The sequence below is a fragment of the Propithecus coquereli genome, unplaced genomic scaffold (assembly GCF_000956105.1).
Source record: "Propithecus coquereli isolate 6110/MARCELLA unplaced genomic scaffold, Pcoq_1.0 Scaffold73, whole genome shotgun sequence".
Classification (NCBI taxonomy): Eukaryota; Metazoa; Chordata; class Mammalia; order Primates; family Indriidae; genus Propithecus; species Propithecus coquereli.
In genome coordinates, this window is record NW_012153396.1 from 987,038 (window position 1) to 1,001,063 (window position 14,026).

The 14,026-nt window shown below is 42.6% G+C and overlaps 1 protein-coding gene across 1 annotated transcript in view; it reads left to right on the forward strand.

Annotated features, from left to right (window-relative positions):
- Positions 1 to 4,131: 4,131 nt before the first annotated feature.
- Positions 4,132 to 14,026, forward strand: part of CNNM1 (cyclin and CBS domain divalent metal cation transport mediator 1) — a 50,964-nt gene continuing 41,069 nt past the window's right edge. The window contains exon 1 of the mRNA XM_012661703.1: positions 4,132 to 5,635. Coding sequence (XP_012517157.1) covers positions 4,132 to 5,635 — 1,504 coding nt within the window. The remainder of the gene's footprint in view (positions 5,636 to 14,026) is intronic.

Genomic DNA, 14,026 nt, shown 5'->3' on the forward strand with positions numbered 1-14,026 from the left:
ATCAGTTGTATAATCTTGGCCACCAATGTACTTAATCTTTCTGTAGCTCAGCTTTCTCATGTAAAATGGAAATGATAATACCTACTTCCAAAGGTTCTTACAAGAATTAAACGAGTTAACTTATGCCTAATACATAATAAGCCTTCTGTAAGGGTTACCTGGTATTATTATTTTCCTAACTTTTTAAACTGTAGGCTCTGGACTCAGACTTTACATCCAATTGGGCTCCACTACCCATTAATCAGGTGACTTTAACAAAGTCACTCAATCAGAGCCTCAATTTTCTCATCTATTGTGATGATTGAAAGGAATAATGTACTTGATACATAATAAACAATCAGTAAACGTTAACAGATTATATTACTAGGAATATTACTAATACATTGTCATAGTTTTAAAAGTAGCATAAAAAGGAATAGAAGACAAAATATAGAATTTTTCATGTTCTTCCTAGTGTATAAATTCTTCCATTTTCATAACATTTCCATTTTTAGAGACAGTATTCCCAGGCCTTCCTCTCTAGATGAGTCCCTAAGTGTAACCACCTTCCTGGCATTTTGAACATCTCCCTCATAGGAATAATTAATTAATTAGATAGGGAAGCAATTTCTGCTTCATGTCTGTCTTCCTCAGTAGAATCTAAGCTCCAAGACAGCAAGGATAGTGTCAGATATGCCCAATATCCAGCACAGAGCCTGACACTCCATTGATTAACATATATTTATGGAATAGATGAACAAGAAATAAAATAAAAACATTTAACATGTACATTCTTAAATAGCATAGTTATGATATTAGAGGCAAGCATTGTTAATATTTCCTCCATCTCTGAAAAGTGACGAAGTGCCCATCTTGTAAGCTAGGAAGACAGTGAACATTCAGATTCTGGAGAGCTATTTTTGGCAGCTTTTCCTTATGACAACCACACTGTCTGAACCTGTCCCCAGGAATCCTTTCAGTTACAGCAGAGCTCTGGAAACCCCAGTACTTTTCCAGAACCTCCTGCCAGTAAAAGGAAAAGTACTCAGTCTCTCTAGATTATCTTCATCCAGTGTACATTAGCCTCTACTCACTGACTCATCAAAGGGTAAGGACCTTAAAACTGTCTTGCATTTCACAAATGAGGAAATGGGCCCAGAAAAGTGAATTGATTTCCCCAAGCCTAGCACTTGTTAATAATAGAGCTGATGCAATTGGAAATAGGATCATTCTTATAGTTCTCTTTCTCAAAAAAACATATAATACATATATATAACATATAATAATTATTTAAATTATTTTTATTAAAGAATTTTTATTATATTGGAGAAAAAGCTCTTGGTATGTTAAGTGACAGAAGATTAGAATTATATACAATATCTATTCAATTATAAAATATATAAATATATGGAGAACACACACTATATGTGTTTGTATTTCTCAATTATTTATCCATGTAGAAAATAAAAAAGGAGTATGCCAAAATATTGGCAGTGTTTATCTCTGGTTGGTGGGGTCACAGTTTATTTTTATTTTGTTTTTTAGCATTAAAATTTATTTTTAATAAGTATGTAATACTTTATAATAAGAAATTTAAGTTTCTAAATTCCTGCTCTAATATTTTTGAAAGGTTTATTTTGGTCAGTTCTACCAGGTAGAGGGAGCATCAACCTAGAATACAAAGAAGTTCTACTAGTCATGTAATCTGATCTATAAAATGGGTGAAATTATATCGAGCTCTTGAGTGTATGAAATAATAAATGCAAAATTCCTTTGTAAGTCTAAAGCTTGATAAAGGCATTAGGTGGTATTGTAATGATGATAAAGTTCTGTGGCCTACAAGAGGTAGGAGAATCCTTAGGATAACAGGTATCTTTGTGCTGAGGGGTTTAGGTTGGGAAGGGAGAAAAGTCGAAGTGTCCAGAGAGAATGAGAACTTTTTTGCCAACACTTAAGAAAAACTATCATATGGTTGACCCCAATTCTCTCTTTCCCCTATACTTCCAATAAATGCTTCAATGTTCCCTCTTCAGATTAAACCTCCCTCTGTTTCTTATTGCAATGGACAAGGTCTAGCATATTCTAAGGCAATGGCAGGTTGTTTCACACACCCTGCAGAATGTGAAAGGCAACCCAGGTAAGAATGTGACCAGCAGCCTACCTTACTAAGACCTATCTAATCCCAAACCAGGAAGAAGCTATTTCCACTCCAGGTCATAAGAGTTTGTTATGAAAAGAAGGTAACTTTTAGCTGGGATCATTTTTTATTAGGCTTTATCCTTTGCAAGCCTTTGTTGGCCAGTGTCTTTGGGGTCTCACAAATGCCATAGAAAATAAGATTTCACACATAGCAATGATTTTTTACATTAGTCACAGGTGCCAAAGGTAATATGTGAAATTATTATTACTTTTATATTTTACTCAAGAGAAATAAAAACTTACGTTCTCACAAAGACCTTCATATAACTGATTATAGCTACTTTAGTATATTGATAAAAGCTGGAAATAACTCAAATGTTCTTTAACTGATAAATGAATAAACAAATTGTGATACATCCATATAACGGAATGCTACTCAGATGGCTGAACCCAAAGGGTTGAACTACTGATAAACACAAAACACAGATAAATCTTAAATACATACGCTAACTTAGTAAGGGAAGCAAGATCCAAAAAGCCTACTTACTTTATTATTCCATTTATATGACATTCAGGAAAAGAAAACTATAGGGAAGAACAGATCAGTAATTTGCAGAGGATGGGATGGAGGGAGGAGTTGGCTACAGCAGGATAGTAAGAGAATGGAGAGGGGATGATGGAACTATTTTTAATTGTGATGGTTACAAGTATATGCATTTGTCAAAACTCATAGAACAGTCTACCAAAAAGTGAATTTTACTATATAATTTTTAAAAACAGATGCATAAAATAAAAATAATGTTAATATAGGCCCATGGTAAATTCAAACAATAAATGGAATTCAGTAAAAAAAAATCTCCCAGATCTTTGTGGTGATAGAATAGATCTGTATTTTGATTGCAGTGATGGTTACATAAATCCACATGTGATAAAATGACATAAAACTATGCACACACATTGTACCAATCTCAATTTCCTGCTTTTCATATTGTACTATAGTTAGGATGTAATCATTGGGGGAAACTAAATGAAGGCTATGGGGATCTCTCTGTATTATCTTTGCAACTTCCTGTTAATCTAAAATTTTTTAAAAGTCTCGACCAAACTTCCAGACTCTAATCCTGCTTCCCAGAGGTAAACAAGTTTTTTGTGTGTCTTCTGCGTTTTAAAATGCACATGTGTGTGTATATATACAAATTTATACAAAAGTACTTTTAACGTAAATGGTAGAATATTATACATGCTATTCTGCACCTTGCTATTTTTCTACAATTACTTAGATTTTTCCATATCACACATACAATGGATCCACCTCATTCTTTTTTCTTGCCGCATAATATCCCATTGCATAATCATGTCATGATTTATTTCAACTGTTTCTTATTTATGGACATCCGGATCTTAAGAAATTGAACTTAAATAATTTGGAAATTTTTATAATGTGAAAAGGTCAGCTGGAGTTGACACCAAACACTACAAGTTTTCAGATTCAAGACTTGCCTCCAGAATACGTTTTGGCCAGAAGGGGGAATGCAAGTGGCAGGAGTAGAAGCATACAGCTGGGAAATTTTCCGGACCAATGGGGAAGAACTGGGGAAGTAGTGGGGCGGCAGGGAATTACTGCCGGGTAGGAGTTCGCGGAGAGGCGCCTTACTGCTGAAGTAGGAGGCCATCTCCAAGCCAAGCCTTCCCCAGGCTGCAGCTCAGATATACCGAAGTGTGTACCGGCTACACACTGTGCCATGATGCGTGGTCATCTCCAACCCCCAGCAGGGGCCCCCAGCCCAGGCAAGGTCTGAATCCCCACCGCCTCCAGCCCACGCGCGCCGGGGGCATACACGTGGTGACCTGCCTGGGGCCGGGTTCCTGGCTCCGGCTCCTCCTCCCTCCAGCTCTTGCTCGGCTTTCTGCAGTATCACGTGCAGCCGCGCCGGGTGCAGGATGGCGGCGGCGGCGGCGGCAGCAGCAGCAGCGGTGGGTGTCAGGCTCCGGGACTGCTGCAGCCAGGGCGCTATGCTCCTGCTCTTCTTTTCTCTTTCTCCTCGGCCCCCGGCTGCCGCCGCTTGGCTGCTAGGCCTGCGGCCCGAGGACACCGCTGGAGGCCGCGTGTCCCTGGAGGGGGGCACCCTGCGTGCGGCCGAAGGCACCAGCTTCCTCCTGCGCGTCTATTTCCAGCCCGGACCTGAGGCGCCGGCCGCGCGGGTGCCCGCACCCACCCTCTCCCCGGGGGAGAACGGCACGGGCGACTCGGCTCCGCGGCTAGTGTTTATTGAGGAGCCCCCAGGCGGCAGCGGCGTGGAGCCCAGTGCGGTACCCACGCGGCCCCCGGGACCTCAGCGCTGCCGTGAGCAGAGCGACTGGGCATCGGACGTGGAGGTCCTGGGGCCTCTGCGCCCCGGGGGCGTGGCGGGCTCAGCCCTGGTCCAGGTGCGGGTGCGGGAGCTGCGCAAGGGAGAAGCGGAGCGGAGCGGCGCGGGCGGTGGCGGGAAGCTCTTCTCGCTGTGCGCCTGGGATGGGCGCGCTTGGCACCACCACGGCGCCGCCGGCGGCTTCCTGCTGCGCGTCCGCCCGCGGCTCTACGGCCCTGGCGGGGACTTGCTGGCCCCCGCTTGGCTGCGGGCGCTCGGGGCGCTCCTCCTCCTCGCCCTGTCCGCCCTGTTCAGCGGCCTGCGCCTGAGCCTGCTCTCGCTGGACCCGGTGGAGTTACGGGTGCTGCGGAACAGCGGCTCGGCAGCCGAGCAGGAGCAGGCGCGCCGCGTGCAGGCCGTGCGCGGCAGGGGGACCCATCTGCTCTGCACCCTGCTCCTGGGCCAAGCCGGAGCCAACGCGGCCCTGGCGGGCTGGCTGTATGCCTCGCTGCCGCCGGGCGTCGGAGGCACAGAGGAAGACTACAGCGAGGTGGGGATTCACTTCCCGTGGCTGCCGGCGCTCGTGTGCACCGGCGCCGTGTTCCTGGGCGCTGAAATCTGCCCCTACTCTGTGTGTTCGCGGCACGGGCTGGCCATCGCCTCGCACAGCGTGTGCCTGACCCGGCTTCTGATGGTGGCCGCCTTCCCCGTGTGCTACCCTCTGGGCCGCCTGCTGGATTGGGCGCTGCGCCAGGAGATCAGCACCTTCTACACGAGGGAGAAGCTGCTGGAGACGCTGCGGGCCGCAGACCCCTACAGCGACCTCGTGAAGGAAGAGCTCAACATTATACAGGGCGCCCTGGAGCTGCGCACCAAGGTGGTGGAGGAGGTGCTGACCCCCCTCGGAGACTGCTTCATGCTGCGCTCGGACGCGGTGCTCGACTTCGCCACAGTCTCTGAGATCCTGCGCAGCGGCTACACTCGCATCCCAGTGTACGAGGGCGACCAGCGGCACAACATTGTGGACATTTTGTTTGTCAAGGACTTGGCTTTCGTGGACCCCGACGACTGCACCCCGCTCCTCACCGTCACCCGCTTCTACAACCGGCCCCTGCACTGCGTCTTCAATGATACCCGGCTGGACACGGTGCTGGAAGAGTTTAAGAAGGGTGAGCAGTGGTCTGTCTCCTCCCCCAACTCTTATCCCCTTCAAAGGTATCATCCTTTCATAACCATGTGAGGCTTTAGGTACCCAAAGAAATTTCTGTCCTATGGTACCAAAACTTCAAGTAAGACTCTACCTCTTGGCTTCCTGGATATTTTCACGTCACTTCTCTCTACTTTCCTCGCAGCTGACTGAGCCCCAGGGCTCTTCCCCTTTGCTTGGCTCACAAGATGCACCATACTCCTCACTCATTCCATTCCCTGAGTGTTTTCCAGGACCTACCAAATGCCAGGTGTTGTGTAGGCTGGACTGTGGGATAGCCCTTAGAGGTCAGTGCATAGCTCCTCACCCATTATAGAGGGCACCTCTACAGATTCTCATAACAAGCAACCTTTGCTTTAAACTCCCAGCGCTAGAAGCTCACTATTTTCCAGAGCAAACTAACTCCATTGCTGGACAGCTCCAGCTGCTGACAAAGTGTTCCTCACATGGAGGAGAAATTTGTATCTCCAGAGCCTCCAAGTTCTACCCTTCAATTTACATGAAGTGAGCCTGTTAGACATTCTAATCCCATATTTAACTTCCCATCAGTTATTCATTCAATATACATTAAGTACCCTAGTTGGGAATTAAAAGTTGACTAAGGCAGTGCAGTCCTTGTACTCCTGGGAACTTGTCCTGTGAAATAGGGTAGATCTGGACCTGAGGAAATATTCTGGGGAGACAAGACCCTAGAAAACTTGCATATCCAAATGAGTGGGGTTCCCTTCAGTGCAGTCACCATCCCCCCTCCCACCCTCAAATGTGATGTCATGCCTATAACATGTTTACTTCATGTCTGGAGTTTGTTTTTGGAAACTGCCTTCTGGGGTTGAGTACAAATTCACTCAAGAAAAGCCAAACTAGATATTTTAGAGTCAATCCTCTTGGCATTACACAGTTTAACTGCTCCCCTAATTCACCAGATTCGTATTGAAAATCAAATCTGTTTTCAAGAGTCAACATTGAGAGCGCTCAAAAGACTATCTCACAAACCCTAAAAGGAACTCGACATAATTAGATAATAATGACATGATAGAATAAGGATAGGACTTTCCATAATGATTATTTTAAAAGAGGCACCCATCTGTACATATCAGTTGACATGTTATTAAAAACAAAAAACAAAATTAAAAAAACCAATTCCCTTACTTTAGAATTAGGCTTCAAATGTAGTTTCCCTGTGGCTAGCAGGACTCTAATTTGTGCATTTTGTAGACGTTTTCTTATTTGTCAAAAATTCAGTCTCATGACCTATCATCACAAGCAGTCTTTAGGATGTTGAATACAGAGAGAAATCTGGGATCTTCCTCCTGCCACAATATTTTAAAATCATGTTAAATATTAAAATGTGGCCCAAGAAGGGGGAAAACGTCTAAAAAAGCTACGTTCAGTTTCAGATTTGGGGAGAGAACAGCTCCATATTTTGTGTTGGTATTATGAGAAGGGGAGAGAAATGTGTATCTGGCAGCTGTTTTAGCCCAATCTGGGCTGCTGTTTTACCCTCTTCTATTGCCCCTTAATCCTTGCATTAATAGGTCTCACTTCACTTTGAGGTTCATTCATCCTCTCTTAGAATTATGCTTATACTTTGTGTATCCTACAGAAGTAGGGTCTTGGATCTGGGCATAAAAGGTGTGAAAAATCTGTGTTAGTTTGCAACAGCTGCCATAACAAAATACCGCCAAGTGGCTGAAACAGCAAAATTTTATTTTGTCACAGTTCTGGAGGCTAGTAATCCAAGATCAAGGTGTCTGGCAGGTTTGGTTTCTTCTGAAGCCCCTCTCCTTGGCTTGTAGACATGGTATCTCCTCTGTGTATGTGCATCCCTGGTGCCTCCTCATGTGTCCAAATTCTCTCTTCTTATAGGGACATCAGTCAGATTGGATTAGGGCCCACTCTAATAGCCTCATTTTAACTCAATCACCTCTTACAGGTGATAGTTAAGATAGTGTCTCCACTGGGCACAGTGAACTCATGCATCTAATCCCAGCACTTCAGGAGCCTGAGGTGGGAGGATTGCTTGAGGCCAGCAAGATCAGCCTGGGCAACATAGTGAGACCTCATCTACAAAAAATTTAAAAAGTTTGCCAGGTGTGGTGGTGTGTGCCTGTAGTCCCAGCTACTCAGGAGGCTGAAGTGGGAGGATCACTTGAGCACAGGAGTTTGAGGCTGCGGTGAGCTGTGATCGTGCCACACTGCACTCCAGCCTGGGCAACAGAGCAAAACCCTATCCAAAAAAAAAAAAAAAAAATAGTGTCTCATTGTCCTGCGTTGCCAGAAGACATTTTTAATGAAACTCCTGTGAACCCATTCATTCATTATATTTGTTATCTATACAGCCTTAGGCAACAGGGGAGGCAAGACTGTCCTCAGGAGGTTAATAGTCTAGAGGGCATATAGTGTTAGAATAAGAATAGGCTTTAGAAGTAGAAATTGTGTCGTTAACCTTTTTTATCGTAGCACCTTGCACAGTGCCTTGTACATAGTTCAAAAAAGTTGATACTGACCTTTTGAAACAAGTCATTGTACAAAATTTCTAAGTCTGGTCTGAAAAAAAGCTTGCTTAGTGTTCTATTAATAGTTAGTTTGCAGTTAGGTAGATCATTAAGGAGAAGCAGGCCATTACAGTGAACACTATGCCAAGGAAGATATGTCAGAGCCTTGCTGCTTCCTCAAAGTGTGGTCCATGAGCCAGCAGCATGAGTTTCACCTGGGAGCTTATTAGAAATGTCTCCCCCTGAATCCACTAAATGAAAATCTGCCTTTTAACAAGTCCCAGGTGGCTCATGTGTACGTTAAAGTTTGAGAAACTTTTCTTTTAGAGAACCCTTATTAATAGTAATTGGTAGATCTACCTAGAATACAAGGAATAATTAACAAAGTGGCTATTCTCAGGCTCCAGCTCTCATAATGCAGTGATCAGTTTCTATAAGAGATATTTTTGTGCTATAGGTTAGGAGAGGAAAGCTGAGTTGAGCTGCTTTTCTTTACCTTTAAAAATAACTTTTTAAGTAAGTCTTTACTAGCTCTTCCATTTCCCTCACTTCCTTGTATCTCAAGTAACTTAACCACCTAAACAAATCCCTTAGGAGGCAGAAGAGGAAAATGATAATATTAATAAGAGCACAGTTACCATTAATTGAGCAACAACTCTGCCAGGCACCACGCCAAACCCTTTACATATTCAAAACAACCCTTCCTGGGTAGGTATTATTAACTCAGTTTTACAGATGAAGAAACTAAAGCTCAGATAGATAACATCACTTGCTGAACTTTCCATAGCTAATAACTGACTGAATGGTGATTTGAACTAGGTCTGTAGGATCCGAAACCCTGTTCTTTTTTCTCTGTTACACCAGTCTTGTTTTTTCCTTCATCCTGGAATTCTTGCCACCAACAGAATTCCAAGGTGGCCTTTTCACCTTTGACTGATTCACGTCTGGCTGATTCACGTCTGGTTTTTGCAGGTTAGATTTGTAATAATTATAATAATTGCTAATATGTATATTGCACTTTACAGAAAATTTCTACATACCTTTTCTTATCCAATCTTTAGAACAACTCTGTAGTTACAGGTGACAGCCCTAAGTTATTTGATCTAAGATCATCATTCAGCTATTAATAGTATATTGCAAGGCCCAAATTCAGGGCCCAGGTCATGTAACTCCAAAGCTCTTTGTCCATATGAGATTTTATCTCTATACTTCTTATGAGTTGCAGGTCTTTAGGAGTAGGGCAAAGGAAAATGGTCTTTCCAGCTAGTGTGCTAGCTTTCCAAAAGGAAACAGTATTTCTCTCGCTGGACTGTGAGTTCCTTGAGGGCAGAGAGTGAATCTTATTTACTTTGTATTCTCAGGACAAGCACAGTGGCCAGAATGGCTAGGGGATGGGTAAACATTTCCTGGATAAATGGCGTTAAATAGCTAATTCTGTATTTCTATGTTTGAGTAAGGTTAACCCTAAGTACAGAATAATTAGTATTATTCCACTGACCACAGCAAATCTCTCCTCTTCCTCTTTGTGGGTCTCTGTCCTAATTAATGGCACCACTGTCCCTCCAGTCTCCCTCCCTCACTACTAAGACAATGATTAACAGGATGAGATATTTTACCAGGAAGAATAAGCGTTCCACTGATTAATTCTATAAAAACCTGCCAAAACATTGGTGCTATATTCTTTGTCTTCCTTAAAAGAAAAAGTTGTTTTCTTTCAAAGTTACATTTCACTGATATAATTAGATGTAATGTTCTTTAAAATGTTTTAAGTAATAATTAGCAAAAATTAGAATGTTTACCTTCTAAATAATAGAGCACATAGTAAGCAAAGCATAATTCTTCATGTACAGGGAGAAAGAGTAAAAGAAAACAAGGAAAAGTGAAATAATTAATTATGTAAGATGGTAAAATTGTAGGTTTATTTTTTTTTCTTTAAACATTTTCTTTTTTTTTTTTTTTTTTTTTTTTTGAGACAGAGTCTCGCTCTTTTGCCCGGGCTAGAGTGAGTACCGTGGCGTCAGCCTAGCTCACAGCAACCTCAAACTCCTGGGCTAAAGCGATCCTTCTGCCTCAGCCTCCCAAGTAGCTGGGACTACAGGCATGCGCCACCATGCCCGGCTAATTTTTTCTATATATTTTTAGTTGTCCAATTAATTTATTTCTATTTTTAGTAGAGATGGGGTCTTGCTCTTGCTCAGGCTGGTTTCGAACTCCTGAGCTCAAACAATCCGCCCGCCTCGGCCTCCCACAGAGGTAGGATTACAGGCGTGAGCCACCATGCCCGGCCTTCTTTAAACATTTTCATTATGATTGTTACAATGTTACACAATATTCATTTTCTTTTTTTTTTTTTTCAGCCTAGCAAAAGAAATGCCGGGTAACAATAGAATCCGAGCGGGAAAGGGCACTAAAAACCTGAGAGGGAACCCAATTTGCCCTTAACTTTTTTGGATTTAGTTATCTTTTCCAGGCCATACCAGCCTTCATAGTCAGACTATCTTTTTATCTAATCTAAATCCCACAGGCTGCAGTTAAATACCATTTCTTTTTATTATCTTTCATAATGTCTCTTTTATTTGAAGAATGTCATAGCTCATCTGTTCCGTTTTTAACCACCAGATATATTTGGTTGTGTTTCTGGCTCCCTTAAAGCTTTCAGGTGTCTCAGAAGAGGGTCTGTGGGTTTTCCTAGTGTTCTTCTAAACTGGTGTACCTCTAGGCCCACATTTGGGGATCCCTGGACCTTCAATAACAACTCTCAGTTCTCTTTTTATTTTCTGCTATATATTCCTTTCCAAATAGAGATTCTTCCCAATTCTTCTTCCCTCCTCCCTTTTCTCCCTTCCTCCATATATTGAATGGGCATTATTCCATGTCAGGCCTGTGCTTGGCACTGGGAATGCAGCATGGATAAGACAGACACCATTCCTGCCCTCCTGGGGCTTGCAGTTGAGTAGGAAGAGAAACATTAACTAAGAAATAATTATAAACTGTGATAAGTGAGTTGAAGAAAAAGTATAGGGAGCTATGAGAGCATATAATAGGGGGCCCAGATGTGTTCTTATGGGTAAAGATAGACTCCCCCCTCCCCAAGTGGTATTTGAGCTGAATCCTTAAAGGTGGTGAGAAGTTCATCAGAGGAGGAGGAAGAGCTCCAGGAGAAGGGAGCAGACATGCAAAGGCCCTGAGGATGGCAGACCAGAGCGGGTTCCACTTGGGCCCCCTGGGCTGTGTAATATCCACTGGGGAAAGCATCACCTCCACCAGCCAACCTTCTCTCTGCCCCCAGTGACTGTCGAGTGTCGGGGCGATTCAGTTCAGTAACATGCACTGAGTACCAGGGCTCTGGCAGGTAGAGGTGGACACGAATGTGGGTTGACCCTTCTGGCCAGGAACATGAAGAGAGGAAGGGCCCTGATAGAAATGACAGTACAAGGCAGCCTGAGCTACAGGCAGAGGCAGCCCAAAGCATCTGTGGATGAAAAGGGAAGGGAGAAATAAGTCCCTGAATGATCTGGGAAAACTCTGAGAAAGTAGAATTTCAGTTTGGCCTTGAAGGAAGGAGAGGAACTCTGATAAGCAATTATGAAGGGAAAGAGCATTCCAGCTGAGGCAGGAGTTTAAACTAGAAACATAAAGGCGGAGGAGGAGCCGACGCTGCATTTAAAGTGCTGGTAAAGCCATTATCATAATGTTGCTTTTCTTCCAGCAAAATGGGGAACTAGGCAGATGAGAGATTTGTCAGACATAATTTTTGTTCCCTTCAAATGCCAAAACTATGTTTTAACCATTTTTGATGGTATTTCTAAAATGTTTTATACCCATTCCTGTTTTCCTTAACAAAAGATCCTAAATTAACTTAATCTTTTCTTGATGACGCAGGATCATGATCATGAGAATGTAGTTATTTTATGCTGTATTATAAAGCCGTTCTCTGTCTACTTTTAAATTTTTTCTCTGTCTTCTGGCTGACAGCTGTTAGTTCTCTTCAAGTCTGCCTTCCTCAAATCCCTGCTCCACAGTTCTCTTTACAAAACCACTATTTCTGTGTTCTTCTCACTCACAGCTTCTATTTAACTGAGAAACCAAGTAAATACCCATGTTGAGAGTCGTATGCCTGATATACAATAAGCTTCAATAAATACTTGCTGCATATATGATTAATTAATTAGGCTTCGACTGAGAGGCTAGGATGTGGAGTTGGTATAGGGACCTGGGACAGTTCTTTCTGGGACCAGATTCAAAGCCGTGCAGAATCAAACCTCAAGATAATGGGTTGTTACTCTGCTATTTTTGCAGTGTTGCTTAGCAAGCCAAACTGCCAACCAGCTTCGATTCTAGTGACTAACAGCTATTTTTTCATGCCCTGGTGATGTTTGTTACCATGGTGCTCTGGATGACATGGTTGATTTTTTTATAATTGCCTTTTAGTGGCTCAAGAAATTCTTTTGTGATAAAGGTGTTGATGATTTCCTATAAAGTAGAGCAGGACAATTACCACAAAATGCAGCCCTTTAAAAAAAATGAGAAAGGTGCAGTTTTGTTTTTCCAAATCAAGGTGGTTGCTGCAGGATTGGTAGGATAACATTTTTGTGTTTCTCTTCCTGATTAGGTAGAGAATGATTTTATTTGATTGTATAGATAAAAACTCCTTAGCATGTGAAAAGGTAGCTTTTTCTCACCTCATTCCAAAGGAGTTCTTCCATATTAAGATATAAACATTAGGAGCTCACAGCCCTTTGTAAACACAAGAGGCTTTAACTGTTGGCACTGTTAAAATTCTGCTATATATTATCTCAAAGAAGCGTCCTGTAAAACCAAGCTGTTTTTGTAGCCCAGGACTGTTTAGACTTAAAGGATAGAATTTTAGAGCCAGAAAAAGAACCTTGGCAATCACGTGGTCCCATCCTTTAATTTCAAGGTTGAGAAAACAGGCCCAGAAAGGACAAATAATAAAAATAGCAATGATAATCCCTTATAGTTGCAAAGCCTTTACATTTATTTATTGGCAAATAAAAAATATGACCATATAAACAAATATCACAGCCATATAAACAAAATTTCCCATTCAGCAACTCATTTTGTGCTCACCGTGAATAAGAGGTCAGCACTTTTTATCCCTGTTTTGTATATGAGGCACCTAGGTTCCAAAGACTCAAGTGTCTTGCTCAATGTTAGTGACAGAGGTGGAACTACAACCCACATCTGTGACTTGCTGTCTCAGACCAGGGAGACTAGGATTCACAGGGTCCCAGAGGCCTGGACCTGGATCCCAGCTCCTTTGTTTACTAGCTGTGACTGGGGCAGGTCACTCTACCACTCTAAGACCTTATCTTTCTTCTTCTTAAAAAGGAAATAATGATACTGCTTTGTAAGTCTACAATGAAGGGTAAAGATAATTCCCCTATAGCACTTTAGACACTCCACCTTTTGCTTCTTACCTCCCTGATCTAGGCGAATGAATTGTATATAGTTGTCATCCTATATAACCAGTCCTTTCTCTGATTCAGCCCATGTAAAACTCACTGTATATAATAAGAAAACAAAATCGAGAGCTGTTTACTTTCAATAGGGCCCAGGAGACCAAAATTGAGATGTGGTAGGTTCCTTATATTTCTTTTATCCTGTCATCAGTTAGACTGAGGTTTCCTTCCCCATCACTCTGCCCTTCCTCAGACATCTCAAGCAAATAAAAAAAAGACCATATAAACAAACATCACAGCCATATAAACAAAACCCCTCAAAGCTCTAAGCAGTCTACTAGCATAAAATATCAGGCTAAACATAGGAAGGATTGGACCAGAAGACAGAAGTATAGTGGGGAGGTGGGATTGCAACTCCTTTCCCCTTCCCAATTC